The sequence below is a fragment of the Micropterus salmoides genome, unplaced genomic scaffold (genome assembly GCF_014851395.1).
Source record: "Micropterus salmoides isolate LMB-PRFRI ecotype aquatic unplaced genomic scaffold, ASM1485139v1 Ms_hic_scaffold_15, whole genome shotgun sequence".
Lineage (NCBI taxonomy): Eukaryota > Metazoa > Chordata > Actinopteri > Centrarchiformes > Centrarchidae > Micropterus > Micropterus salmoides.
The window spans coordinates 28,141,563-28,167,550 of NW_024040596.1; the positions used below are offsets into that span (position 1 = coordinate 28,141,563).

The following is a 25,988-nucleotide window of genomic DNA, read 5'->3' on the forward strand; positions in this document are numbered from 1 at the left end:
TAAACTGTGTTTCAGAACCTCTTCTGTCTCTTAAACACTCTCACACTCATCTCTGACTAGGCCCTTACAAGCCGTCTAGTCTAGTCAGCGCAGTTTATTAGTCAGCTGGGATTTTTGAGAAAACAGAGCTCTTGTGTCTGTCGCTCTTCAATCACAGAGATGAGAAAACAGTTTCTTTTTATTTAATACATGTAAAGGAAAAAAAAGAACAAAAGAGCATTTAAGGCAAATTAAACCAAACAGAGAGAGAGAGGGCAGAGGACAAGTGCAATACATAAGGCTAACTGGGTTTTTTTTAACCACTTTTCATATGAAAAATACCACAATATCTCTCCAAGCCCAAAGAGAGCATCTAAACTTCCAGTGATATAAAAGAAGATGTAAGTGAGCTGCTTTGCCATATTTTTAGATTATTGATTTTATTCATCTTATTCTTTCAAGTTTGTTTAATAATAATATCAATGGTAACGATAACCTAATGATAAACCTGTTGGCCTCATACAGCTACAAAACTTTGGCCAACAGAATAAATACATCGATCATCGACCATCTTTTGTGTTGTTTTAGCGCTGTCTTTATTTATCTGGTTAAATAAATGGTAGTGGGCAGCCAAGTATGTTGGTATATGGATGGACAATAATGTACATATTGGTCAGCTTTGCAAAAAATAAAATCTGGCCAAATTAACATTGTTTTTATTTTCGCAACAAGTCCTGTCTCTCCCTAGAGTACTGTTGTACGTGCATGCAGCCTCATCTCTGCTAGGAACGCCTGCCATACAGCGCTGCACTTAATCACAAATGCCAGATCGTCCACCCATCATTGTAGTTTGAAATGGTAGAATGGCCTTCTCTATCTACGCGTAGACCGTTACATTTGTTTGTTTTAATGTACAAGACAATCCTCTGCAAATTACACAGTTACCTTTGCAGCCTCCTAAACTTTCTCCTGAACTCCTAAAGTTAGGAAGAACTGCCTTTTCATATTGTGCACCGTCAACAAGGAAGTTCTTACAAAAGACTCTCTGGTTAGAGGTGCTGGTACCACTTAGGGAGTTTAATGCCGCGTTCGAGACCGGTCGGAACTGGGATATTTATATAACTTCCGACTTCCAACCTCAATGCGTTCCAGGTGCATGGTGGTGCAGGACGCCAAAAGTGAACAAAAACCATGGCTGACCGTGACAAAGTGGACACACAGTTGCACCCTCAGCAGTGCTTCAGGTGTTAATTAAAAGGATGGCAGTTTAACTGCAACAACTGACATAAATAGCCTATAGCCTACTTTACTAATTCTGTGTACCCCTACATCAGTTGGTAACCCTCAATTCAGTCAGTGTAGTAGGTTATACTTCCTAATATTTTGGCATTTTAACAATAACTTTTATGCAGAGAAGACTTCGAGATTCTTTACTGTAGCCAGCTTCCTAATAGGCCTAACATATTTCTACATCAATGTACATACAAAACAGGTATTGTATTATTTTATTATTATTATACTTGTTGCTTTTTAGTTTATGATTTACCATTTACAATGTGTGCATCCATGGGCGCTGACATTGTATTGTGACGTAATTCAGCTGCTACTCGTGAAGTCGGGGTACATATCTATTTTTTTTCTCCGAGTTCACAAGTAGGAAATCCGACTTCAGGTGGCGTTCCAGGGTAGTTTTTCTAGTTGGAGGTTGGAAATTTCCCAGTTCCAAGTTGCCTGGAACGCAGCATAAGTCCCTTGTTGCAGATGTCCTTAAGGGCAAGTGTAGACGTTTCCCATAGGCTGGATTCTTTAAGATTATTTATTGGTGTCTTGGAAGATGTTTTGTAGTATTTATGTAGTGTCATAAATGCTGTTTTGCTGCCCTTCTTGGCGAAGTCTCCTTTGAAAAAGAGATTATATATATATATATATATATATATCTCTTTTTCCTGGTTAAATAAAAGTTAAAGAAATAAATAAAGTAGACTGATTTGTTCTTGGATCAGATTGTTCCTGATTTAAATCAAAATGTTGCCACTTTCTTCATTTAAAGTCCTTTTATGGCAGCTTGTAATATTTGAAAACTTTACCTCCTTTTGTTAAATGAATAAAACTATTGGGGAAAAAAGTATTTGGTTATTCATTTCAGAGCTCTGCCATTCTTAAATGTACTCATCCCTACATTTTACTGAGGCTTAAATTAAGCAGTACTCATGGAGAAGCGAGTTGTGATCAGCTTTATCTCATCTGGCAAGATTGTTGATCAGCTGTTGAAGTCATTGATCATGTCAACCTCACTGTGCTTTGTGTTTCTCAGGTCACAGTCTCTGACTGATTGATTGACTGTTTTTATTTTTTTATCTTTTGTTTCAGCTCTACGATAAGATCAACACCAAGTCATCCCCACAGATCAGAAACCCGCCCAGTGATGCTGTGCAGAGAGCCAAAGAGGTGAATAATCTTTCCACATTCACACTTACGCTCACGTATATATATATGCTCGTGATGTTTGATCTTTTCTTCTTCATGTGAATGTGTGCCATAACAATGACGTTCGTCACTGTAAAGGTGACAGGCTCACTAGTCGCTGGCTTTTTCTTTGTACCCTTACTCTGTCTGTGCTCAGGCTATATTAATCCTCTTTCTCACTAAAGCTCTAACTCACCACTGCTCACCTACTCTGCTCACTTAAAGCAGTCATTCTCAGTGTGTGTGGGGGGGAGGCGCACAACCACAGGTCCCGGGTGTGTCCCGGGTGTCCTCTGCAAAATGGGGTTTACTTCAACTGTAATTTCATTTTAAAAAATGTATCAAAATTATTCTAATAATCAAAATATTTATCAAAGGTGGGGAATTCGAGTCTTTGGCCTAATATTTGCATTTTTGGATGAAAATCTGAAGGAAATCCCGTCATCACACTCCACTACCTAAAAGGGTAACTTCAGACCATATTTCCTAATGTTCTTGTGTCTGTGTGACTAATTGGGACAAATAAAATAAAAATGTGTCCAGTGTCGAGGTTAAACAGGGCTGCAACGTAATCCTTGCGGGCAATTGCGCCGCATCAAACTACGTCCACTACAGTGCTTGATTTTGTCACTGGCTCAGATTGTTATTATAAGTGTCTGACAACATTATGGAAAAGATCCCTACAGAAAGAGACCTTTTGTTAAAGAGCAAGATCCTTTCTGTTTAACCAGAAACAGTGCCAATATTGCTCTTGTCAAAGCCACCAAGTCCATTGATAAAAACAGTAATTTTACCTCGCAGAACACAGGAGGTGCTCGTCTACCACTGCCTCAGTTGATTAGTTATTGTGTGACTTTGTTGTTTTAAAGTCACACTATAACAAAAACTAACCCATCGAGGCAGCAAAAGTAAAAGTACTCAGTGCAGAAAAATGGACCTTATGAGTGTTGTACTATTGTATATTATATTATTGGATTAACATTTTTGATGCATTTATGTGGAAGTTCACTGTTTTTAGCTGGTTATAGGTGGAGCAGAACTATTATACATTATAATGTCTTAAAATGTGAAGCCGTCGTGTAAATGTAGTGAAGTAAAATAGGGAAATACTCAAACACAGAGGAGGCACCTTAAATGTGTTCACTGTGATGTGTTTGGAGGGAAACTAGAGCACCTGGAGGAAGGAACCATGCAAACATAAACTCCACAAACACCTTCTTGATTTCAGGCGAAGGGCTAACCCCTGTTTGGTTTACATCTACACTGAGATTATATTGACTCTGGAAAAATAAGAGAGATTGAATTATTCAATTATTTATGTTCAGTTACTGAGTCCCCTGTACGCTTCCTCTCCAGCTCCAGTGACCTCTGGAGGTTTGTTTGTTCATGATCCACCACCCCGTGAATCAGCAGGCCCAGTTGGAGCAGCTGGCCCACTGGCCTGTTCACACAGATCAGATTCTATGTTCAACCAGCAGTGTATTTGTGCTCTATTAGCACTCTATTAGTTTTGCTTTCTTACAGAGAGTTGCAATATGGTCTCCAGGGTCTGGCCCTGGCGATGAAGCATTCAAATACAGACTGTTAGTTTGGGCTGATGTGTTTACCTGTCGGCGTACTGGGTGCAGACTGGAACTCATGCTTAACAAGGAGCGTGAAAGACGATGGAGTGTGTGAAGGAAATCAGTGGTGTGCATTGTGAGTGCAAGTGCTGCCGTGTTTACGCTGTGTGCTTTGTTGAGGGAGCAATTAAAAAGTCTGAGCGGCGAGGGGGGAGTGGGCGAGGGCTGGCGTCTTAAATCCCAGCGCTGCTAAAACAGGGAAAGCTATTTAAGGGGAGCAGAGATCTGTTTTATGTGGCTTTGGTTCATGTCAAAGAGAGCTGGCTAATTAACACAGCTCTGGTACACTGTGTCCGAGAAGTTTAAGCTTATAGAGGCTGCTTCACATTTTCCTACTTAAATCAGTCTCGACGGATCAAGAGTTGTGGATGGAGCCACAACAGATGCAACACTGTCTGTGTGGGAGAGAAACCGCATTTTAGTTGCTGACTGTGTTTATATCTTGTGTCTTTTTATTAGTTTTATGACCACTGAGAGAGAACCGAGCCTTCCAAGCACACTGAACTCTGCGTTTAACCAGGCTACTGTATTTTTTTAAGCATCTCAGAGTAGAAAGTTTGTCCTGACCAGCTAATTGTTGTTATTGCACCTTAAAGCCGGGATTACATCTTAAAACAATAGTCAGGTGCTTATATGAACATTTTAAACAGGCTTAGTTTGCTGTAATCACACTGCCCAAAATCCACAGTTCCAAAAATATTCTCAGAAGTTTATCTGAAGCTTAAATCAGCCACCGTGTTAGAAAAATCACACGGTTATCTTCCGAAGTTACAGTCCTTACTATCCTTCCACCGCAGTCCAAAAAGGAGACACTGAAACACAAAGAGCAAAGTTTGTACTGAAAACACTGTAACCTTGGAAGAAACCATTGATTTGGCTAACCATTGATTAAAATCAAAAACCATTCATTCGGCTATTCAACAAGTGCTTGATGAGGCCTACAAGTGAGCTCGCCACAGTTACAAAACCACAGAGACGTTTCCAGATTTAAAAACTCTTGTGTGAACTCGTCTGGCAAAGGCTTGAATGTAACAGAGATTTATATGTAAAAGTACGGGTTTCTTGGCTTCCTTGCATCTGTCTGTGTCCCTGCAGCTCACATAATAAACTTTCTCTAGATAAAGACCCATTACAGGTAAATACATTCTTCAGTGTCAGAATGTAATTGGTTGTGGATGTATGTTCCAGAGACAAAACAATCCAGGCCCACAGTCTCACAGACCCACTTGTATCATGACGTTAGAATTACAGCTGAGCCAAAGCTTCACCTGCAGTAAATTACTACATGTCTTGTGGTTTAAAGCATGTTTATATTTAATCTATAGTCCCATTAATGAGGAACCTGGACCGAACACAACAGGTGTGTCTTTTGTTCCTGCGTCAAATCATCTCAAACCCTCACAAAATTAATGTGAGAAACTAAAAGAAGTCAGAAAAGTTTCATAAATGCTTCTCAGGCGTGTGTACATTTTAGTCCTAGAATCAAAAAGAAAGGTGAGTCTGAAATGTGTTGATCGCGCCGCCACATTTTCTGCGTTGGACCGTTACCCGACTGTGTTTTTTAAATTGTAGTCCAGGTAAACTTTCAGTAAGGGAAGACTGGCCGACGACTGCTTACATACAGTTTCACCTCAAATGATCTCATCATGTAATCCTGGTTGTGCCTTTAGGGACCTCCTCCTCCTCTGCTTTACCTCTGTCTCTGCCGATTCCCCTCTGGCTGACACTGAAATGCTTTGAACCAATCAGACTGCAGCTTCCGATGGACTCTTGTGGGTTTCAGGGCCCAACAGAACAGCAATAAGGTGCTACAAACTTCCACAAAGCTTTGTTCTGACTGCACTAATACACCTTTTTTTACCTCCAGACTAAGTTCTGTTAGTCTCAAAACTAAGTAACCTGCTTTGGCTGTAGATACTAATCCCTAATTCACAGCCCAAATCAAACTGTCTGGCACTGAATAAAGTCAGGGGTGGAGTCTCACCTTCCCCTGACCGCTGAACTTTCGCCTGTGAGCTCTCTAAAAAAGGACAGTGGACAGCTTGTATAACCTTCTCCCTGTGTCTTCCCTCCACTTAAGAGTTCAACCCAAGACGAAGCAAGTGGCGCTTTGAAACATCTGGAATATGTAAGCCCCGAGACCTCAACACACACTGCCACGTTAACACTGCTAATGAGTGGAGCATGAGGCAGAGCTGGAGGAGGTTTAGACTGAGGAGGAGTGAAAATCGAGATAATATCTATGCAATGTAGCGGCTTCCTGTTCCTGTGTGATCTACTGCTGCGTCTCAAACAGGAAAAAAAAATTTTGTATGTAGATAAATAAACTTCCTCAGGTCCACATAAATGTCAAGACATCCACACAAACAATAAGAATGAAAGAACAAAAGTAATGACACAATAACTCATAAACCTAGATGCTGTTGCTCTACATAATATTATCATCTCTTAGAGAACGGAAATGAAGCACAAATAAAAGCAGGATAAAGAGCTGTAACCCTCAAAATCACATCTATAGGAGAGCAAACAGCTGCATTATATTTACATTTTATTAAAGCTTAAAACTTTCTCCATATTGAACCAGTTCTACATGGGGCCAAAAGGACCCTCAGATGTAAAGAGAACAGGTTTCTATAACATGCCTCTGGACATTTAGTGATGATGATATTCTGTATTTACATTTTGGGCATATAGCAGACGCTTTTGCCCAAAGCGACTTACAAGGCAGTGGTGGGTGAAGGATGGAGGCTTTGCAGAGTCCAGGTGAACTCTGAACAAGTGAGTCTGGAGTGTCTGGCGGAAGGGATCCAGTGGAGGTCATGGAAGAGGGGGGTTGGTGGGGAACACACAAGCGAGCTGCTTTGCTCCGGCGGTACCATACTGAACAATAGTCTGCGTTTGAACAGGAAGATTCATCCAATATGCGACTCTGTATTATGTGTGTGTTTAATCAGGTAGTCTGATTGAGATCAGAGCCATCACAGAAGTCACTAAATAGATTTAAAGGTTCAGTGTGTAATCTGTTGACAGAAATGCAATATAATATCCACAGCTATGTTTTCAGTGGTGTATAAAGACCTTACATAATGAACCGTTGCCTGTGGGATGAGACATTCAAGTTTTAAACCCTTTTGTAATTACTTCCATTTATAAGGTGAAAACTGTCCGGGCATTTACCCGAGGTGTAACTAGAGTTAAAGAGGCCTGAGATCTGCTCTAGCGAGCTGTGGTTTAAACACCTTCTATAGATAACGATGATAAACTGTAGTTCTCTTGTTGTTGTTGCTGCTCGTGACGACTAGCTGACTGTTTCATATACAGTAGTTTGCAGCAATGAGGACAAAATGTTTTTCCGTGCCAGTGGTTGCTGGCTCTGTAGCATAACAACTAAATCTGATTAATAGACTTTAGAGATACCTGAATGTACACACACTCAAACTACACACCCATCTGATTGACATGCACACTTAAGTGCATCATAACTCCACGTTTTCAGGTTTCAGTGGTACTCGCACACACACGCCCCCTCAGAGGCCTCACCTCTACAATGCCACATTCACCAGTCAGGCGCAACATAACTGGAGCTGACATCAAACCAAGTCAAAAGGGCAGGAGGAGGGGCAAAGCCTTGACTCGCTGAGTGGCGTCCAGAGTTGGTCTCACATTGTGCTGTGGAGCTGTAGGAGGTGGTGTGAAGGGAGGTTTGAGGGGGACTGTGTGAGGTTGTTGGGTCGCTCTCCATACGCCGTCCGAGGTGCAGCAGGTACAGCAGAGCGCTTGGGTTTTTTAATCGTGTGTGCGCGATTTGGGGCGTAAAGAAGAAGAACTGTGGCTTAAAACAACAAACTCATGTGATGCCTTTTCCTCTCTCTACATCTTCAGGTACTGGAAGAGATCTCCTGCTACCCAGAGAACCACGAAGCTAAAGAACTCAGGCGGATACTGACGCAGCCACATTTCATGGTGAGTCAAAAAATATCCGTCACCCCTTTCAGACCTGCGCGGGAGGCCTCCTAACAAACATTCAGGGACTGCTGACGATGCCAGCTGGAGGAAGCATAAATCCCTGTGTCTCTGTTGGTCAGACGCTGCAGGCTTCAGCAGCCAGCGGCTGTATTCTGCTGCTTTTAAGATGCTGTAACTTCTTCTGCCATCGCTCTGCGTGAGGTTAGGAAGCGCTGAAAAGAGAGACATAGGTGTGAGTCAGAGGCACCGCTTTTCAGCTTTAGTTTCTACAGGCGGTAAAGTGCTTTCAGCTTCTTTCACTTAACCCAAAGACACATTAATATGGCGAACAGATACACAAGGTCACATGTTTGACATTTGAATGTAGCTGTTGAACTGAAGTGCCTCTTCACACTTCAACACAATGTTTAAAAGTAGTTCTGCAGGAATAGATGTGCATTTAAACTGTCTGGGTCTGAGCAGCAAGGGTTAATCCATTCGAGGGAAAAAAACTGTAGGGCTGTCAGCAGCCTCCCCAGCTTAATCCTATCACATTAATGCATCTCTGATCAGTGGCCTGCTCAATATCTAACAGACAGACCAGCCGAGAGGGGAGGGGGTGTGATGCAGGGCAGGGGGAACATAAAACAGAAGTAGACAGAGAAGAGAAGACGATATCAAAATGAAATGATAAGGAGGGAGAAGAGATCAGTAATCAAGATGATCGGAAGGTGAGGGTCCAGACTGTGAGGTCAGAGAGGGAGGGGAGGTTTGAATGGAGGTCAATAAGGCGTGTCTGATGCGATGTGCTGTGTCGGGTCAGAGGCTCCCTCATAGAGCTACAGGAGCGTAAAGTTACGAAGGGAGGGAGGGAGAAAAAGAGGCACCATCATGTTTTTACATCATGTTCTACATTCCAGCGAGTTCAAGTGAGAGCAGACGACACCGGGGCGGGCCGTGTGAAGAGTGTATGAGTGGATCTGAATACTTTTAAGGAACAAGTGTCCTCTCAGTCCTCCTCCTTGTTCAACTCTTTGGGAAATACAGTTGTTTCCCTTTCTTTCTGAGACTGAGATGAGAAGGTCAGTACCAGTCGTATGTCTGTGCGTTATGTGCAGAGGTAAAGCCGAGAGGCTCTTTCCAATGCCTTAAAAAAATCCACCTATCAGCACCTTTAAAGTTCCCTATCTAACATGATAATAATAATAATCTTTATTTGTAGAGCACTTTTCAACAACAACTTACAAAGTGCTTCAACAAGTGCAAAGACAATAAAACACATACACGATAAGTATAAGTAAATATAAAATTAGGGCTGACTCCGAACAGTCGAAGCTTCGATGCTTCAGTGGGCGGAGCCTGATTCGACTGTCAATCTCACAGTCGAAGCATCGCAGCGAAACGAGGATCATGCCATTTTGACGACATGGGGGCACTCAACATCTGATTTTACATAGAACTACCAGTTTTCTCCCAATAAGTTAATATCTAGCCTATTACAATATACATTTCAATGTTTAATGCTGTAAATAAACATGTAAATAGAAAAAAACTTCCAATAAATGTTTTTGAAGTGCGTGAATAAATCCAAAATTGTAATATAATTGTAATGAAGCTAAAACAGGGGTGAAGTGGTCATATTTTCTTTGTTCTGGTTAAAAGCCTGGCAGCTGAGTGCTGGACAGTCTGGAGTCGATCAATATTTTTGGGTTAAACAGGTGAAAAGGCTGTTGCAATAATCCAGGCGTGATGAGGTGAAGGCGTGTAAAATGGTCTCAGTGTCCTTAAAAGTTAACATAGATCATATTTTTGATATATTTCTAAGCTGGTAAAAACATGATTGCTCATGATGTGTCTTGTTTGTTTAATTCAAACAAAAACCAAAGTGTGAAAAAGAAAAGTTGTGGTTTTTAGTCGGTTATGTGTCTCTTTCTTGGCTGGGTGCGATGAGTCTTTGCAGGCAGCTAAGCTAAACTAAACTTCCTCTCACACCCAAAAGACTCAAACCTGAGGAAAGACTGGAAACAGCTGGGTTGGCGCTGTTTAAATGTCACGCCTGTCAGCGCCTCTGAAGTTCAGTAATTAAAATGTTATGTGTCTTTTGTTTAATTTGTCAAAAGAAACAGCAGTTTAAGGAGGAGTTAAATGCAGTAACCATTCGTCCATCACTGCGGTCCAAAGTGTTTTTTGTAACTTTGCCCCCAACTAAAGACTGTTGTAATTGACAAGTAGTCACACGTTTATGAGATTAATGTAATTATTTAAATATTTAGCCTGTGAAATATACATTATACAAGCAGCGAGCTGCCTAGTAACAACAAGCGTTTGTTATTCTGAATGTCGGAACAACGTCCAAAGTACAACTGAAACCTCCTGCAGCAGTTTATGTCACCTCACAGCTTCACTATTTAAAACAAAAACTGTACAGTGACCTTTGATGTGACCTTTTCCTTTCTCCAGCGATAGTAAGGGCATGATTAATGGGGTTTAACGTCACCTTATCTTTCTTTTGAATACCCCTGATGTCAACAGGAAGATCTTTCTCGCTTATGATTTCTTGTGCCGCTTTCACTCATATTTAAGCACATCCACATGCAATGAAAGGATTAGTTAACCCCTTAACCCTGTCCTCATTAGATCACATACACACACACACACAACCATAAATTCCTCTGTCTGAGAACAGGAAGTTTCTTTTGCGTGTGATGCAGTTTGACATGGAAGTTACTTCATGCCGCTGCCTCTCTGATCTGCTCTACTTCCTCGTGCGTGCGTGTGTGTGTGTGTGTTGGTGTGATGTTGAGGGAAGACTGTGACAGGTTTGCCTTTTGTTGCGGTTTGATTGCTGTCTTCTGAAGTTCAGAGCGGTTTGTTAAAGTGCCACTCAAGGCCTTCTGCGGCTGTCAGAAGAGTAGAGTCGAACGCTTGGTGGCCGTGAGGCACCAGCGGGCTCTGCAGCTACACCAGGCACGCTGCTTTATATCAGACAGAGGGGGCTGAAAACTAAAAGACATTCATGGAAGAGGGGGGATTACCTTAAACTACAGAGTGGAGAGTAAGAGGAAGTCGTGATGTAAATCCCTCCTGCTCCTTAGTGGTCTGAATGAAGTCTAAATACTGAAATTACAATACTCTTTGGCTTTGTCTGTCTGTGTGGTATTTTCATGCACGGTGCCCAGGTAGGAGGATAGGAGCAAACAGGTGGGAGGTTCAACCAAATGAGGCAGCACAAGTTTTATCGCTGGACTACTCGCTTGAGTACACAACCGGCTTTACTACAGCGGTGTGAACCCAAAATAAACATTTTGCTGCGATTTATTGGCAATAAGCGGATCAAAATGATATAACAGAAATAACTACATCATGATGCAGATTTGCTAAAACATACAGTATGACTTCATGTTTTTTCAGGGTTGTCAGCAAGATGACAAGCACTCAACTGTTAAAATGCCTGTTTTCTGAATGGAGTTTGGATCGACCAGGGCTATGCTATGCTAACTTGTTTCATAGAATACTTACCAGGCAGTTCCACTTCTTCTTTCACTTTTCACCAAGTAATCTGCCATTTTGTCTGGTTTCTGTGTAAATGTAAAGTACTATCACAGAGCTCTGGGAGCCCACAGACTTTGCACTGAGAACCGGACGTCTCAGAACCGCATCTGTTGCTCGTGCAGCGTCGGTCTGCTGATTTTGTCAGCAGAGTAACTGAATCAAAACGTTTAAATCAGCATCAAAGATAATGTCTAATGCGAATGAAACAGTCTGCAGTGATCTATAAATGAATATTACACTATCTGTTGACAGCTGCTTTATACTGAAAACCTCCTTCAGCTCATGAAATCCCTGCAGCCATGCGACGTCAGCAGGACACATGTTGAAAAATCTGCTACGAGAAGTGCAGCGTCAGTATTTTTCTTGGATTTCTCACCTCACACTGCAGCCAAGGTCCCCGCTTATTTAACGTAACTGTTTTGGCCGTGCACCTTCTCTGGTGTTTGTTTCCACATAAAGTCTGAGCCAGGCCTCGCTCTAACGCTGTGCTTGCATTTGTGTCCACAGGCGCTGTTGCAGGCCCACGACGTGGTGGCCCACGAGGTTTACAGCGACGAGGCTCTGAGGGTGACCCCTCCACCCACCTCGCCCTACCTGAACGGAGACTCCCCGGAGAGCGCCAACGGAGACATGGACCTGGAGAACGTCACCAGAGTCCGCCTGGTCCAGTTCCAGAAGAACACAGACGAGCCGATGGTACACAGCTCAACATATTTACTGTACTCAGGCACACATTTGGAATGAGATGACACCAGAGCTGTTTGCTAAGACCTTATGCACTGTATCATCCGCCATGTGTTTGTGTTCATTCATGCAGGGTATCACGCTGAAGATGAACGACTCAAACCACTGCATCGTTGCAAGGATAATGCACGGGGGAATGATCCACAGACAAGGTATACTTTCTCCATCTCACCACTGACATTCATGCCTACACACTGATGAAGGGCATTTTGATTTCTTCCCAGAGGCTGTATGACTCAAGTCCTTCACCGACTGATCACCAAACCGAATGTGGACAGAGAGCCGTGCCTCACATGATTTGTAAAATAGTCAAATTTGGCTCCACAGAAGAAAAGCAGTCTGGCTGTGTCAATATTTAATTTAATTAAAAATGTAGGGTTTAGTTTGCATAAAATATCATGTTATTAATGTAAATCTACAGGAAGGAGTTTCTTCTGCTAGTCTTCTAAATGGACATTATACTAAAATGTAACTCCTCCTCCGTCTTCACTTACACCTGGTGCACTCTAGAGGATTTTCAAATCTTAACTGATTTTAAAAACGTAGGACGCCACAGACATAATGACAGATTTAACTGATTCCAGGCGCAGGACCACACACTTGCTGTTTATATGAAAAGGTTTCAGAACGGCGGTTCGGATGATCCATCAGGACTTCAGACATAAACAAACATGGAGGCAGACTGTCAAAAAAGGAGAGAATCAAACTGTGGATACGCTCGAGGTTGAGGAGAGGGAATCGGCATGGTTTATACATTTTATTGCACGAGCAAATACACAGCACGCTTCCCGGTCAGCTCTCGGGACCCAAATTCGGCCCATTTATCCTCTAGTGTGCAGTTAGCATTTAAGAGAAGACCAAACAAACAGGGTGATAAGTGTGTGCAGAAATCCATTCTAGCAGACATTTCAACAGCTGCTCTTGTGGCTGAAGGGAACACTTTGTCTGTTGTTTTTATTGTGACTGTTTAATTAATCCCCACTTGATTTATCATGCGGACTCCTTGGAAAACCAGCTCTATAACAAAGGAAGATTCTCTCCACTACAGTTGCGACAGAGGCTGGTGAAATGCAGAGTGGCTCAGTAACGAGGACAAAGGTCTGATTACACGTCTTTCTCTTTCTGGTTTCCACTCAGGGACGCTGCACGTAGGAGATGAGATCAGGGAGATCAACAGCATCAGTGTGGCCAACCAGACGGTTGAGCAGCTGCAGAAGATGCTGGTGAGTGTGTTGGTACATGCTTAAGTGTATCTCTACATCACTGTGTTCATCAGCAAAATGTCGCAGGCTGATCTGAAGGTTAAGGTTAATTCACAATCTTTGTGTGTTTGTTCACAGAGAGAGATGCGAGGCAGCATCACCTTCAAAATAGTGCCGAGTTATCGGACCCAGGGCTCCTCGTGTGAGGTAACACCACCTCTTCTTCCTCTTCCTCCCCTCTTCACTGCTGATTGTGAGCTCCTGATCTGGTTACTAACTGCTCGCCGGGTTACTGAGCGTGTGTGTGTGTGTGTGTGTGCGTGCGTGCGTGCGTGTAACCCAAGTATGTTGTGTGAGTGCGTTGGTGTGGGTTGTGCGTGTGTTTTGCTGTGTTTTGCTTGGGCTGGGTCTGATATATTCAGCACACCAATTTCACAACCAAGATACCGGAACCACAACCCCACCCCCCCCCACCCCTCTCTCTCTCTCTCCCAGGGAATGAGCCACACCTCTTTGTGTGATCCCGTCCTGCCTGCAGACCAACCGCCACCATGGCATACACACTCACACACTCCAGGGGTGGACAAAATAACAGAAACACCTATTTATTCATTTTATTCATTTATGTACTTTCAGGGACACAGTGCACATTAATCACTGTACATTGCCAGTGTTAGCCAAAAGGCTCATCTTCAACTGTTTAAATAGCCATTAAAACAACCAGAAAACACACAACAGGAGAAATTAAAACATGATGCAGTTGAACAGGATAAAAACCTTAGAGGAGTAAGGCAGCATCATGCAAAGTAGGACATGGGCAATGCAGGAGATTGATATACTGTAAATCAACATTATGAAAGGCACCAGGCTTGGAAATTCATTATTTTAGGGGCAAGGCCACATGGCCTTTGGTGTTGTCAATTTTTGAGGGCACAAATGCCAAATGCTATCAAATAAAACAATGATTTTAAGTGCACAGAAATTATAAATTTAACTTTAGAGGTTTTTCCTAATTTGTTAATGCTTGTCAAAAATCGTTATCATTCATCAGGGACGCTGGAAGTCAGAAACAGTTGGCGCTGCTGACAGGAGTCTATATAATGACGTACAGTAACAACAACTTGAGAATATTTTACACTACTGTAGACAGCAAACTTAAACACCAACATTCTGTATTTCTAAACAGCAGCAACACAGTTAACAACAGGAACTAATGCATGAGAGCTGCAGGAGATGAAGAGGGAGAGGTGTGACCCACAACCAGGTCATTGTAGATTAATGCAGTGAGGATTCACAGAGGATTCAGCGTCTGTCATTGTTAACTGAGACTCCAGTCTGAGCGTGGGTTAGAGACTATAAACCACAGAGCTGCAGAGGAACATTAGAGAAAGTTTTGATATCACCTCGACACTTCTTTCCATATCCTCACTGCGCTGCATTATCAGAATCTACGATGACCTGGTTGTGGGTCACACCTCTCCCTCTTCATCTCCTGCAGCTCTCATGCATTAGTTCCTGTTGTTAACTGTGTTGCTGCTGTTTAGAAATACAGAATTTTGGTGTTTAAGTTTGCTGTCTACAGTAGTGTAAAATATTCTCAAATTGTTGTTACTGTACGTCATTATATAGACTCCTGTCAGCACCCCCACCTGTGACTGATTTCCAGCGTCCCTGATGAATGGTTACGATTTTTGACAAGCTCTCTCACTCGTCCACATGAGCTCTCTCGACTATATGAAAAGTTAAACATGTTGTTAAATAGCCAGGCAAACCCAAACCCTGCTTATGTTATCTCTGTTGTCTCACGGCTTCAGCTGCAGAACTGTGACTAACAGTTCAGGATCTCCATGAGGAGGATGTGGGCTGGTGCGTAATCAAAGTTGGCCGACAACACGTCTCTCTTGTTTGGGCTTCTTTCTGCCCTGAAAGACACAACGTGATATTTGCTTCACGCCACCTCAGAAATAACCATCAAGTTAATGCCACACTAATCAATACTGTCATAATAACAGAGGATCAAATTACCATGTGTGATGTCAAAGGGGTCGCTCACATTTATTTTATCACCTGCAGCTTCCCTGAGATCTTTTTAGTGTTTTGACTCATTGTTTTGGTTCAGTCAAACACAAAAACATTTTATACATTTCTCTCTCTCTCATTTCCTCTCATTTCTCCACAACACAGACTCACACTTCCCCCAAACACTTGCTCCAAACCAACTTCTGCTTCATACTGAGCTTGACACTATTTACTGCAGGGCTTTTGGTTTGTAAGGTATTTGTTATTTTGTCCACCCCATTTAAAAAGCTGTTGACGCACAGACACCACTCAGTTGCACACAGAGAGGGCGAAGACGCACATGTTTTACAAAAACTCTGACACCTTCTCCCCCAAACACACGGATAAACATGGACCAAAAGACTTGAAATGCAGTCGTAAAATGGCTCCTGAGCCCTGAGTTTTGACTGACAGGAGAGTCGACTGTGCTTACTCACATCCTGCATGCATTTTGAAAAGTGATGGTAGAAAATTCAGTAGATGAAGAAGAGGAGAAAATGGAGGATGGGAAAGGGAATGTAAGCCATTAACCTTATATTAAATAGTTAATTTTAAATGTAGGCTATTTATATAAAAATGTCTCTGATCACTGCAGATTTTCACTATTTTAAATGGGTACATAAATCAATATTGTTTCAAACAAGGAGCTTTCCAGTGGAGGGAAAGTACAGACTAAAAACAAAATATAGAGTACTGTAAGTACCGCAACATGAAATTTATAGAAACCAACAATTCAGACACAAAGACATCAGTTTACCAAATTTAAATAGAAGGAAGGAGCAGTAAATGGAAAGCTTTATTGCGCCTTGTTGTGGACTCTGGAACAACTAAAAGGGCTAAACCAGCAGATCTTAGAGGCTTTTTGGGACAGACGTGCATTTACTCATGTAATCTGGCGCCTGGCCAAATAAAACCCTTGTGTGTAATTTTAAAATGGACTGAAAAAGACCAGTGCAGTGGTTTTTGTGGTTGTCTTTATGTAGGCGTCAGAGTCAGCGACAGCTCGGCTGCAAACCACAGCTTTGTTTTCTGCCATTTTCAGCTGAAGGACGAACCAAATATAGATCCATAAATTACAAACTTAAGAGAATTTTGAGTGATCAGTTTATACATCAAGCTGATTTGTCATTTTGCTTTATTAATTTTAGCTCCTTTTACTCATTTCTTTACTTTTATAATATTAGAGTGCATTGCTAAATATTTTCAGTTGCCATCTTCCCTTCTCCATTTTCACTTGCTTATCATAGTTTCTTTTTTTAAATCGTTAAATTTGAGATTAAGCATGCATTCAATCCTAATTTCAGCTCTCTTGGTCCTCCAGCACACCCTGGCTGCTCTGTGAGGGATTTAGTCAGTGGCTTTGGTCTGTGGCAGTCTGTGTTAGGGATGACCTCATGGTCTCGATCTGAAGTTCATCTGCCGCCCCCCTGTGGTGACGTAAGGACGTGCAGGCTACAGGGCTGGTGATGATGCTGTCTCTCATGTCTTGCTGACCCATTTCACTACATCAGCGCTGTAGTGGGTCTCCATCGCCTCGGGTCGCTGCCCAGAAGATTGTGTGTGTGTGTGTGAGATGTGTATGTGTGTGTATGCTGTGCTGACCTGTGTGTCTTATTTCAGAAAGAGTCCCCCAACACCTCCAGGCAGTCCCCTGCCAATGGCCACTCCAGCATTAACAGTTCTATCTTGGTAAGGATCCCCGCCCCACCCCCCTCAGAAAAACCCCACCATCAGACCCGCGACACATTTCTTTCTCCTACCCCCCCCCCTTTCCGGTGCGTCTCATTTTTCACGTTGATGTCATAGTATTTTCACATGTCTTTCCGTCAGCTGATCCGTTTGTCCGTGTAGATGTGTGTATTACTGTTTAGTTCTGAGTTCTTTGATAGTAGCAGCAGTACAATTAGCAGTAGGCGGGTGGTGCACTAAACCTCCTGAGTCGGCCCCGCGTCATTCTCCCCGTTCATCTGTTTGAGCCAAAGGCCCCCCGTGTCCGATATCTCAGTTAACAAATTGGTGTGCCTCATAAAGCCTGCTGCGTGCTGTGCCTCATCACTGACACAACACACTAGGCCTCCTGTGGTCACGACGGTACAGGGGACACACTCCAGGCTCCCGCTGTGCATCACACTAAACCTAATCAGGCTCTGCAGCTCCTGTGTTTCTCCGCCAAGGCTCCAGACAGACACTGTGCTGACGCTGCAGCTTTGCTTGCTCTGTGCTTGCTTGGTTGTTTGCTCCACAGCTAGATCTGCTTTTAACTGATGAGAATTATTACTCTCTTCTTTCTGCCACTTTCCTCTCTCATCTTTTATTTTCTTTATCTTTTCTTTTTTTTTCTTTTGCAAGAGCCACGTTGCAGATGAATGTTCATGCATGGTTTAATATTTCTCTAAAGGATATCTGAATGCTTTTTTGTATCTTGCTTAACTGTGTCTTTCTGTCATCAATGGTTTACTTCCACAGGACCTGCCATCCACCATTCAGCCCAAGGGTCGACAGGTGAATAAAAGCCACTTACTCCCTCACCTGTACTCACTAGCTCCTTACACAGTGCTTGCATCCCTCCCCTTTTATACACAAGTGTGTGTCTCAGTTTCTCCCTAACCCTCTTTTCTGCTTCACAAAACTCATTGACTCAATTTGGATTAATTTACTAGATAGTTGCTTTGTTTAGACCGGCTGCTGACAGGCTGTTCAGACTCTCTGACGACCTCTTTTTAAACTATTCCAGAAGAAATAAGGATTTTCAAAATAGGCTACAGCTGTTCAGCTTCCAGCAGACCAAAGAGGGGAGCAGCAATAATGCATCTGGTTTCAAATTAAACTTTGTTTCGAGGGTGTTTTGGAAGATTAGATTTCATTGATTTAGAGAACATAATGCTTTTTCTTTCAAGTACAAGAGGAAAACAGTCTCACTGCAAATGCATCAGTCTGTCTGTCTATATCAAATTGGTAAAGGAAGCCAGAGATTCACACACAACACACATCGTCGTGATCCTCCTCTCCTCTTCTGTACTCTTTAACACCCACACCTGCCCTCCACGGACAATACTGAGAGCAGAACAGTGGTCAGTTGGTGTTGGACATCTACAGAGTGGATCTAAGATGTCCAGCGCCGCTTCTGCAGTTCATTATTTGGTTGTAGAGGTCTTCATGAGTCCAATATTTAGGACCCCATATGAAAGAGACCCATTTAAAAACCTTCCAAAACTCACGTGCAGTAAGAGACCTGATTTGTTAGGGACCCGAGTGAAGTCAGAACCAGACGGTGAGAGAACACCAACAGACGGCAGTAGTATGACGCTCCACCAATTAAAGTTCTCACACTGTCTCACCACTTCTTGCTGCAGTATGACGTACCATGTGATCGGAGTTGACAAGACATCCACTATGATCAGATTGCAACTACTAGCTATTTTCCCGATTGATTAATCTGTCAGTTATTTTGCCAGTCCGTTGATCTATCAAACATCAGAATAGTGAAGGTGAATCTTCAAATTGATTGTGTTGTCTGGCCAAAGAGTCATTTAATTTAGAATGATATAAAACAGAGACAAAGAATAAATAATAATAAAATAATAAAAAATTATTTGATTATCAAAATAGGTGATTCTCAAAGATTTTCTGACTCAGCGTATTGTTTCAGCCCCATACTCGGTTAGATATACTGACACGCTGCAAAAGAACGGGACCCTACTTTAACTGAATATGATTTGGATGCAGCAAGATTTCCCGGGTCAGGTCTTTGTTACTGGACTGGACTTATGAAGACCTCTACTTGCTTTTTCTTACAGTGACCACTGTTGTGTCCTCACAGTGTAGCACTTCACCACCTGCACTTAAACTGTATGTATGGTAATAATGGCACAGGCATTGTTGAACCCCGCAGAGTCTAGAGATCACCCCTAACCACTGATCCCCAGTCAGATATGAACTCATGCCCTTTGCAGTAACATTTGTGTGCAAGGACAGAACCTGTTAGAACAGTGTTACGGGCAACCTCAAGCTAACAATCTTCCATAACTGTCATCTCATCCCTCTTTACGTGCAACTTCCCGACACATACATGATTACCCAATTTACTCCGAGATCATCCGACCTTACCCGCCCAAAATCACACAAGCTCACTCTTTTTAATGTTGTGATAGCAAGTCCCAGAAAAGTAGCATCAAAAGATCTTGTGATTGTACCAGCAGAGGGCAGTAGAGTCCGTGACAGACCATCTTACGCCACAAGCCTGGCAGCCTCAGTGCTGCAGAGCTGATCTCAGTACCACTGAATTGTCTCCACATGACAACATGTTGATAGAAAGTAAATGTTTAAAGTTTTAGCAGGATGAGCCTTCATGTCCAGTCTCACCATCATCAACCCCCCCCCCAACCCTTTTCCCCTCCACCAACCTTGGCCACCTTACTGCTGTTTAGACCTTGCATAGCCGTTTTGCTGCATGATGTGTGTGATGCTTTCAAATCCTAGATGTATCTAGATGTATCCAGACCTCCAATCAAGGACAAAATGTCTGTGAAGGTAAGAGACAGCCTCTCCCATCCCATTTTACACTAAATGTCCCCAACACTTCCAGCAGCTTTCACATTTTGTAAAACAGCAACAGACAGCTGTGTGGTTTAAAACCGGTGTGAAGCAGAATGTTGTTTTGAACTAATGGACACATAAACAATGCCTGTGCCGTAATTACCAGAGTGTTGAGAGGCTCATTAATAGCCCAGCAGTGTCTGGGTTTATCTCACCGGAGAAAGCTCTTCCTTGGAAACCAGTTTCCAACCTGGCAACCAAAAACACCCCCATGCTCTCACATCCCCTGAGAGTCCACTGCTCATTACGTCAGCCGGTCTTGATAGGCAAAAGGAAGTTCACCATCTGGCAACTCTTATTTTCCTGCCTGTCAAATTACTCTTCCTTTCTCTGCACCTCTCCCAATACTCGCATCACTCACTTCTTTCAGTTGACACACCAATTCCTAATTTGGAAACACCACCACCCCGACCCATCCCATCAGTTAGCTCACTCGTCTAACCTCTGAGCTTCTCGCCACAGATCTACGTGAGGGCTCAGTTTGAATATGACCCCTCCAAAGACGAACTCATCCCCTGCAAGGAGGCCGGCATCCGCTTCCGGGTGGGCGACATCATCCAGATCATCTCCAAGGATGACCACAACTGGTGGCAGGGCAAGCTGGAGAACACAAAAAATGGCACGGCAGGCCTCATCCCGTCGCCAGAGCTGCAGGAGTGGTGAGAGGGGAAAACACACACTCGCAGGGAGATTACAGCAAAAACATGAGGTCGCAGACAAACGCATCTACAATCTGTCAGCTCAATATTACATTCTGTCTGTGTGTTTGTGGTAGGCGAGTGGCGTGCATAGCCATGGAGAAGACCAAGCAGGAGCAGCAGGCCAGCTGCACCTGGTTTGGCAAGAAGAAGAAGCAGTACAAAGACAAATATCTGGCAAAGCACAACGCAGGTACACCAAGCATACACATTCACAATCAACCGCATGTGCACACAAAACGACACGCTGCACACATTTCAGTGCTGGCCGTCACTCCCTGCATGCATGCCATGTTTACACGAGTGTGTGTGAGTGCTTGTAGCATGTGTGTCCGTCCATCCGTCTGTTTGTGCAGGTGTAACTTGTATGTAACAGGATCCCGTAGCATTCGTCTCCAGTAGCAGAGCCACGGCCGGGAAGCTGCCGTTGAAGCAGAAATCTTATATGAGCACAGGGGCGATTTGGAGATTTAGGGAACTGTAGGCAGCTCATTGATACGGACACCAGGTTTGAGCCAGCAAATCTCTGCATCGTTGGTCAGCGTCAGACTTTAGTCCAGAGACAGAGGAGGGGTTGTGTTTGCTGTTGGAGTTTAATAGGTTTTGTAGAGGTGCAATAAGCTGTGGCTTCAGCCTTCACCTTTTTGGTCTGTAGAAACGTTTTTATGTTGTGTTCCTTCTTTTTTTGAAAGATGGGACATAAAACAACATCTACCTGTAAGAGTAGATATGAGAAGGACCACAAATAATGATTACTTAGTCAATTACTCAGTTAGTCTTTGGGTCTGCTGTACATAATGTCAGCAAATAAAATGTCTTGTTTTGTCAACCAACAGTCCTAAAAAACAAAGATATTCAGTTTAAAAGACCAAGAAAACCCGGAAATATTTGCATTTGAGAAGCTGACAAAAATTATTTTTTTGCATTAAAAAATGAATAAATTATCAATATTGATCATCAAAAGAGTTGTTTTTTGGTCAATTGACTGATCAATTTAAATTGACTAATCATTTCACCTACAGTGTGAGCAGTGAAACAGTTTCAGTTAGAGGTGAAAGGTATAGATAACATTTTTGTGTAACAGAAACACAAATATATATATAGTATGTTATTTTTTATTCTTTAATCTATCTTAGAATGACGATACTACTTCTATTAAAGAAAGTTAAGCGATTTATCTCGGGACCCCATAGGGGATCCAGACCCCAGTTTGAGAACCACAGGAAAAACATATCGGAGTGAGGAGCAGTGCAGAGGGTGCAGGGTGGAGATGAATTGTGCATCACTGAGGCTTTGGGGTGTCCAGTGTCTGTAGCTCGAGTACCCAGAGCAATGCACCTTCCATGCGGTATGAGCACCAAGCAGCAGGGGTGTACCATAGCATGTTTGACCCCTCACGTGTACTTGGCAGCACACATTGTGTCTATATATGGAGCCAATAAAAATCTATACATTACCCTCCGTCTCCATGAGCACACTGAGCAGGTGCAGAGATTTAAGGCCACACTAAGTTTGCTATCTGTGCAGTAGATGGCTTCAGCCGGCAGCTGTGAACCGGCTGCAGTGGCTGTATCACATTCCCGGTGACCCCCTTTGTTTTAACAGGAAACTGAAGTCTCGTTCAAGGACTCTTCTCACTCTGAAATCCCGTGAGAGGAGAGTTGTTGCAGGAAGACACCGGTCGAACCGAGGGAGAGGAGTTTGTTGTGTACAAGACTTTATTTCCTAACGTTACTCCAACACAACAAATTCCTCTCTCTAACTCAGACTCTCGTTTCCACCGTCATCTTCCTGCAACAACTTGCCTTTCACGAGATTTCAGAGCGTGATTTGGCCTTCAGCGAGACTTTATTGTTAAAAACAAAGGGTGTCACTGGTAGTCCCTTGTAGGGATCCTTTCTATGATGTCAGACACCTGGTTTAACAGTTTGAGCCTGTCTGTGACAAAAAGAAGCACTTTTTATGGACGCCATTTTGAAAGGCACAGTCTCCCTGAAGGCATACTTTGCAGCCGGTTCAGCTGCCGGCTGAAGCATCAACTGCACAGATTTGAAACTCCTTGTACCTACTAGTCATTTCAACACCAACATATGTGGAAATAGGGCCCAGGTGTAAAAATACAGTGCGATCTGTGCAGGAAGTTTTTCTCATAACATTATTGGAGAAGGGTTTGGCATCTGATGCGACAGAAGAGGTTGAAGGACACTGTGTCTGTCAGTGTGCATTCATGTTTGTGTGTTACAGTATGTGTGAGTGTGTATGCATCTGAATATCCAGTTGATAAGCATGTCTGTCAAACTACAAACATGTACCGACACATCTGTCAATGTCCATTTAAAAAGATTTGCTATAATATTCTATAGCATGCAATGCAGAATGTTATCGTTATGTAGTCAGAAAAGCATGAAAGCATGAAATCCAGAGTCTGTATTTAAGATGAATCAAGACTATGATTTCACTGTTTTGCATTTATTGACACCAGATTCATAAATGAGTGCACAGACTGTTCATGTTTAACTCTTTATTCCCATGTTCACATTCAGTGTCCAGTAGTACTAACAAGGGTTGAATGCTGATATTTCTTGCAAATTCTGATCAAAATCGATTCCTTTATAGCTGCGGACACCCAAGATTTTTTGCCTGTTGTTGCTTGTGTGCGCCTGTGTGTTCACGTAGAGAAACTTATTCTCTAACCTCAAACGCCACCACAAACTGTCAGAGCCAAGCAAGTCCAACCTTTAAAAATGGCAGCTTACAGTACAGCTGTGTGGTGAAAATTGTGAACGAAGCAGAAACTCAGCAGGTGGTTGGACAAGACTTAACCAGACGTGCCGCTCAACATTGAAGAACAAACCTCCCACGTCTCAAACCACTGCAGGGTTAGCGATTTCAAAATAGTTTCACACACGAGGTTCAACATTGTTATGAAACTATCCTGCAAGTTTTGTAACCTTTGGACAAACACTTTGAGTTTTGGCCATTTGTAGCGCCCCCTAGTCATCAATTTGAATGCAACTTTCTGGGCTGTGAGCTTGTAATGAGTGGCCCAACGGTTATTGAAATGTGTCTGTTTATATGCTGGGCCACACCCATTTAAGTTCATGAGAGATCAACAAGCTTTCTGCAACTTTTGTTCTACCTGATTCAATGATTAGACACTGAAAATTTGGTGGCAATCAGAGCTACGTTGTCTTTTTGTAGCACATTGAGCTGGACTTGTGTGACAAATGTCAAGCCTTTTAGAAAATTGCATTTTTGAGCCTTAATTACAGCGCCACTATCAAACTCCTATTTCTGTGGAAGCATTTGCACATCATTTCCAGTTATTTCCCAAAGTTTTGTGTTTCTTGCACATACCAGCTCTGGGGAATTTGAGCAGAAGCAGACAACAAGCATTGTCGATGTATAGCGCGATTTGTGCTATACCACACCCCACTGGTGGTCGTTTTGAATTAAACTTTCAGGATACGTTCCATGATGAGGACATATCCTGCAGATTTTGTGATGATTGGAGAATCATCTAAGACTGGTTTATAGTGTAATTTGTGTAATGCCACGTCTGTATCTTTGCATTTGTAGCGCCGCAGTTTGAACCCTAATTTGAAAATTATATTAAAACACAATTTTATGATCAATTATCTGCTTTTTAAAATCAAAATTCATTGTTAGCAAGAAATCCCGGGTTTCCCAGAAAACAAGTGATATATTCCTGGAGAATAATCACTTTAAAACCTTCCCCCCTCACCGCTCCCTGCTCCGCCGTGCTGCATGTTGTTACCATCAGCAGAACCTCTGCAGGGTCCGCACCACATGTCACACGGCGCCATATTTCTAGTTGGTGTGAATATTCCCTTCAACAGCAACAACAACAGTGTATTGTGTATTTCCATCTCCATTGTGGGCTCTGTGCGGCGCCGCACAGCTGCCCAGCTGTTGTATCTTGCTGTTTGTGTGTAACGTTTTGTAATTCTGCTGTTGTAACCGAACCATCTTATGATCCCTCCTGTTCATCTCTCTCGCTTTCTCCTACCGAACGGCCTCTCTGCATGTAAGTAACAACCAGTGACAGCAACCAACTCCTCTCTCTCTCTCTTACTTTTTTACTCTCTCTCTTCTATTTATTTTATTAACCCTGTAGATGAACTCAGCTGTCACTGCCAGCGTTTCGGTTTTGTTTCTGTTGAGTTGGTCAGAAAAACAACAGAAGGCTGACACAAAATTGAAACCGTAGTAGTTTAGTTTGTGTGTTTCAGACATTGTGTGTGCTGTGATGTTCATCCAAACCCATTTTGAATTTCTAAATTTGGTCAAGTGTGCTCATCAGCAGACCCAGACAGTAATGTAAGTCTGATGTTAACGAACATACTCGGTCGATCTTCCTTTCACCTTAGCAATTGTTCCGTATGAGCAGCTGCTGGTCTGCAGCCGCCTGTTGCACAAGAGAACCCAGTGACTTGTGGGTATTGTATTTCGCTTGTCAGCGGCCTGAGGTGGTGACTTCATGGAGTCTCATGTTGCAGAGGCTGAGAACACATTGTACAGGGAACAGCTCTGCTCGAACATGTGATATGCTCTGCACAACAAGACAACCTGTAATTTCCCTCATTTATTCTGCTCTGTGTTTTTCCACACAGAAATGTTTGGAAGGTTTAACCCACCATTAACTCTAATGATAGAAGAAATACTTTACTTTCCTGTTACTAAAGTTGGGATAAAAGATAAATCTGTGCACTGTTGCATAAAGCTTTTAGAACATACATTACCTTATGATTTATTCAGAAGAAATAGTTTAACAAATTAAACTTAAATCATGGAAATCATGGAAATATCTAAATGAATAAGAAGAATTAAATCAAATAAATAACAAAAATATCTTGATAATCACTAACAAAATATCTGGTTCCAGTTTTCTATTGTGAAGATTTTATGCTTTTCTTTGTCATATTGACAGTAAACTGAAGTTTTAGGTGTTAAAGAAAAAGAAAATTGTTATGAATTTTCACTATTCTGACATTTTGTAAAAATAATTATTTGATTATTTGATAATGGATAATAACTGTAAACGTGTCCATCATCAAAGCCCAAGCTGGGATATTCAAATTGCTTGTTTAGTCTGGAAACAGCTA

General features: G+C 42.5%; 1 protein-coding gene across 11 annotated transcripts in view; it reads left to right on the plus strand.

The window, feature by feature from the left end:
• Positions 1 to 25,988, plus strand: part of caska (calcium/calmodulin-dependent serine protein kinase a) — a 145,415-nt gene that overhangs the window by 112,971 nt on the left and 6,456 nt on the right. For 2 of the 11 annotated variants that reach the window (XM_038721395.1, XM_038721396.1), the window contains 12 exons: positions 2,350 to 2,427; positions 6,148 to 6,195; positions 7,950 to 8,030; positions 12,072 to 12,260; positions 12,382 to 12,460; positions 13,446 to 13,531; positions 13,649 to 13,717; positions 17,189 to 17,257; positions 18,035 to 18,070; positions 20,048 to 20,098; positions 20,627 to 20,823; positions 20,940 to 21,055. In XM_038721395.1, the coding sequence (XP_038577323.1) occupies positions 2,350 to 2,427; positions 6,148 to 6,195; positions 7,950 to 8,030; positions 12,072 to 12,260; positions 12,382 to 12,460; positions 13,446 to 13,531; positions 13,649 to 13,717; positions 17,189 to 17,257; positions 18,035 to 18,070; positions 20,048 to 20,098; positions 20,627 to 20,823; positions 20,940 to 21,055 (1,099 nt within the window). The remainder of the gene's footprint in view (positions 1 to 2,349; positions 2,428 to 6,147; positions 6,196 to 7,949; positions 8,031 to 12,071; positions 12,261 to 12,381; positions 12,461 to 13,445; positions 13,532 to 13,648; positions 13,718 to 17,188; positions 17,258 to 18,034; positions 18,071 to 20,047; positions 20,099 to 20,626; positions 20,824 to 20,939; positions 21,056 to 25,988) is intronic. The other 9 variants (XM_038721397.1, XM_038721399.1, XM_038721401.1 and 6 more) reach the window with 6 other exon arrangements.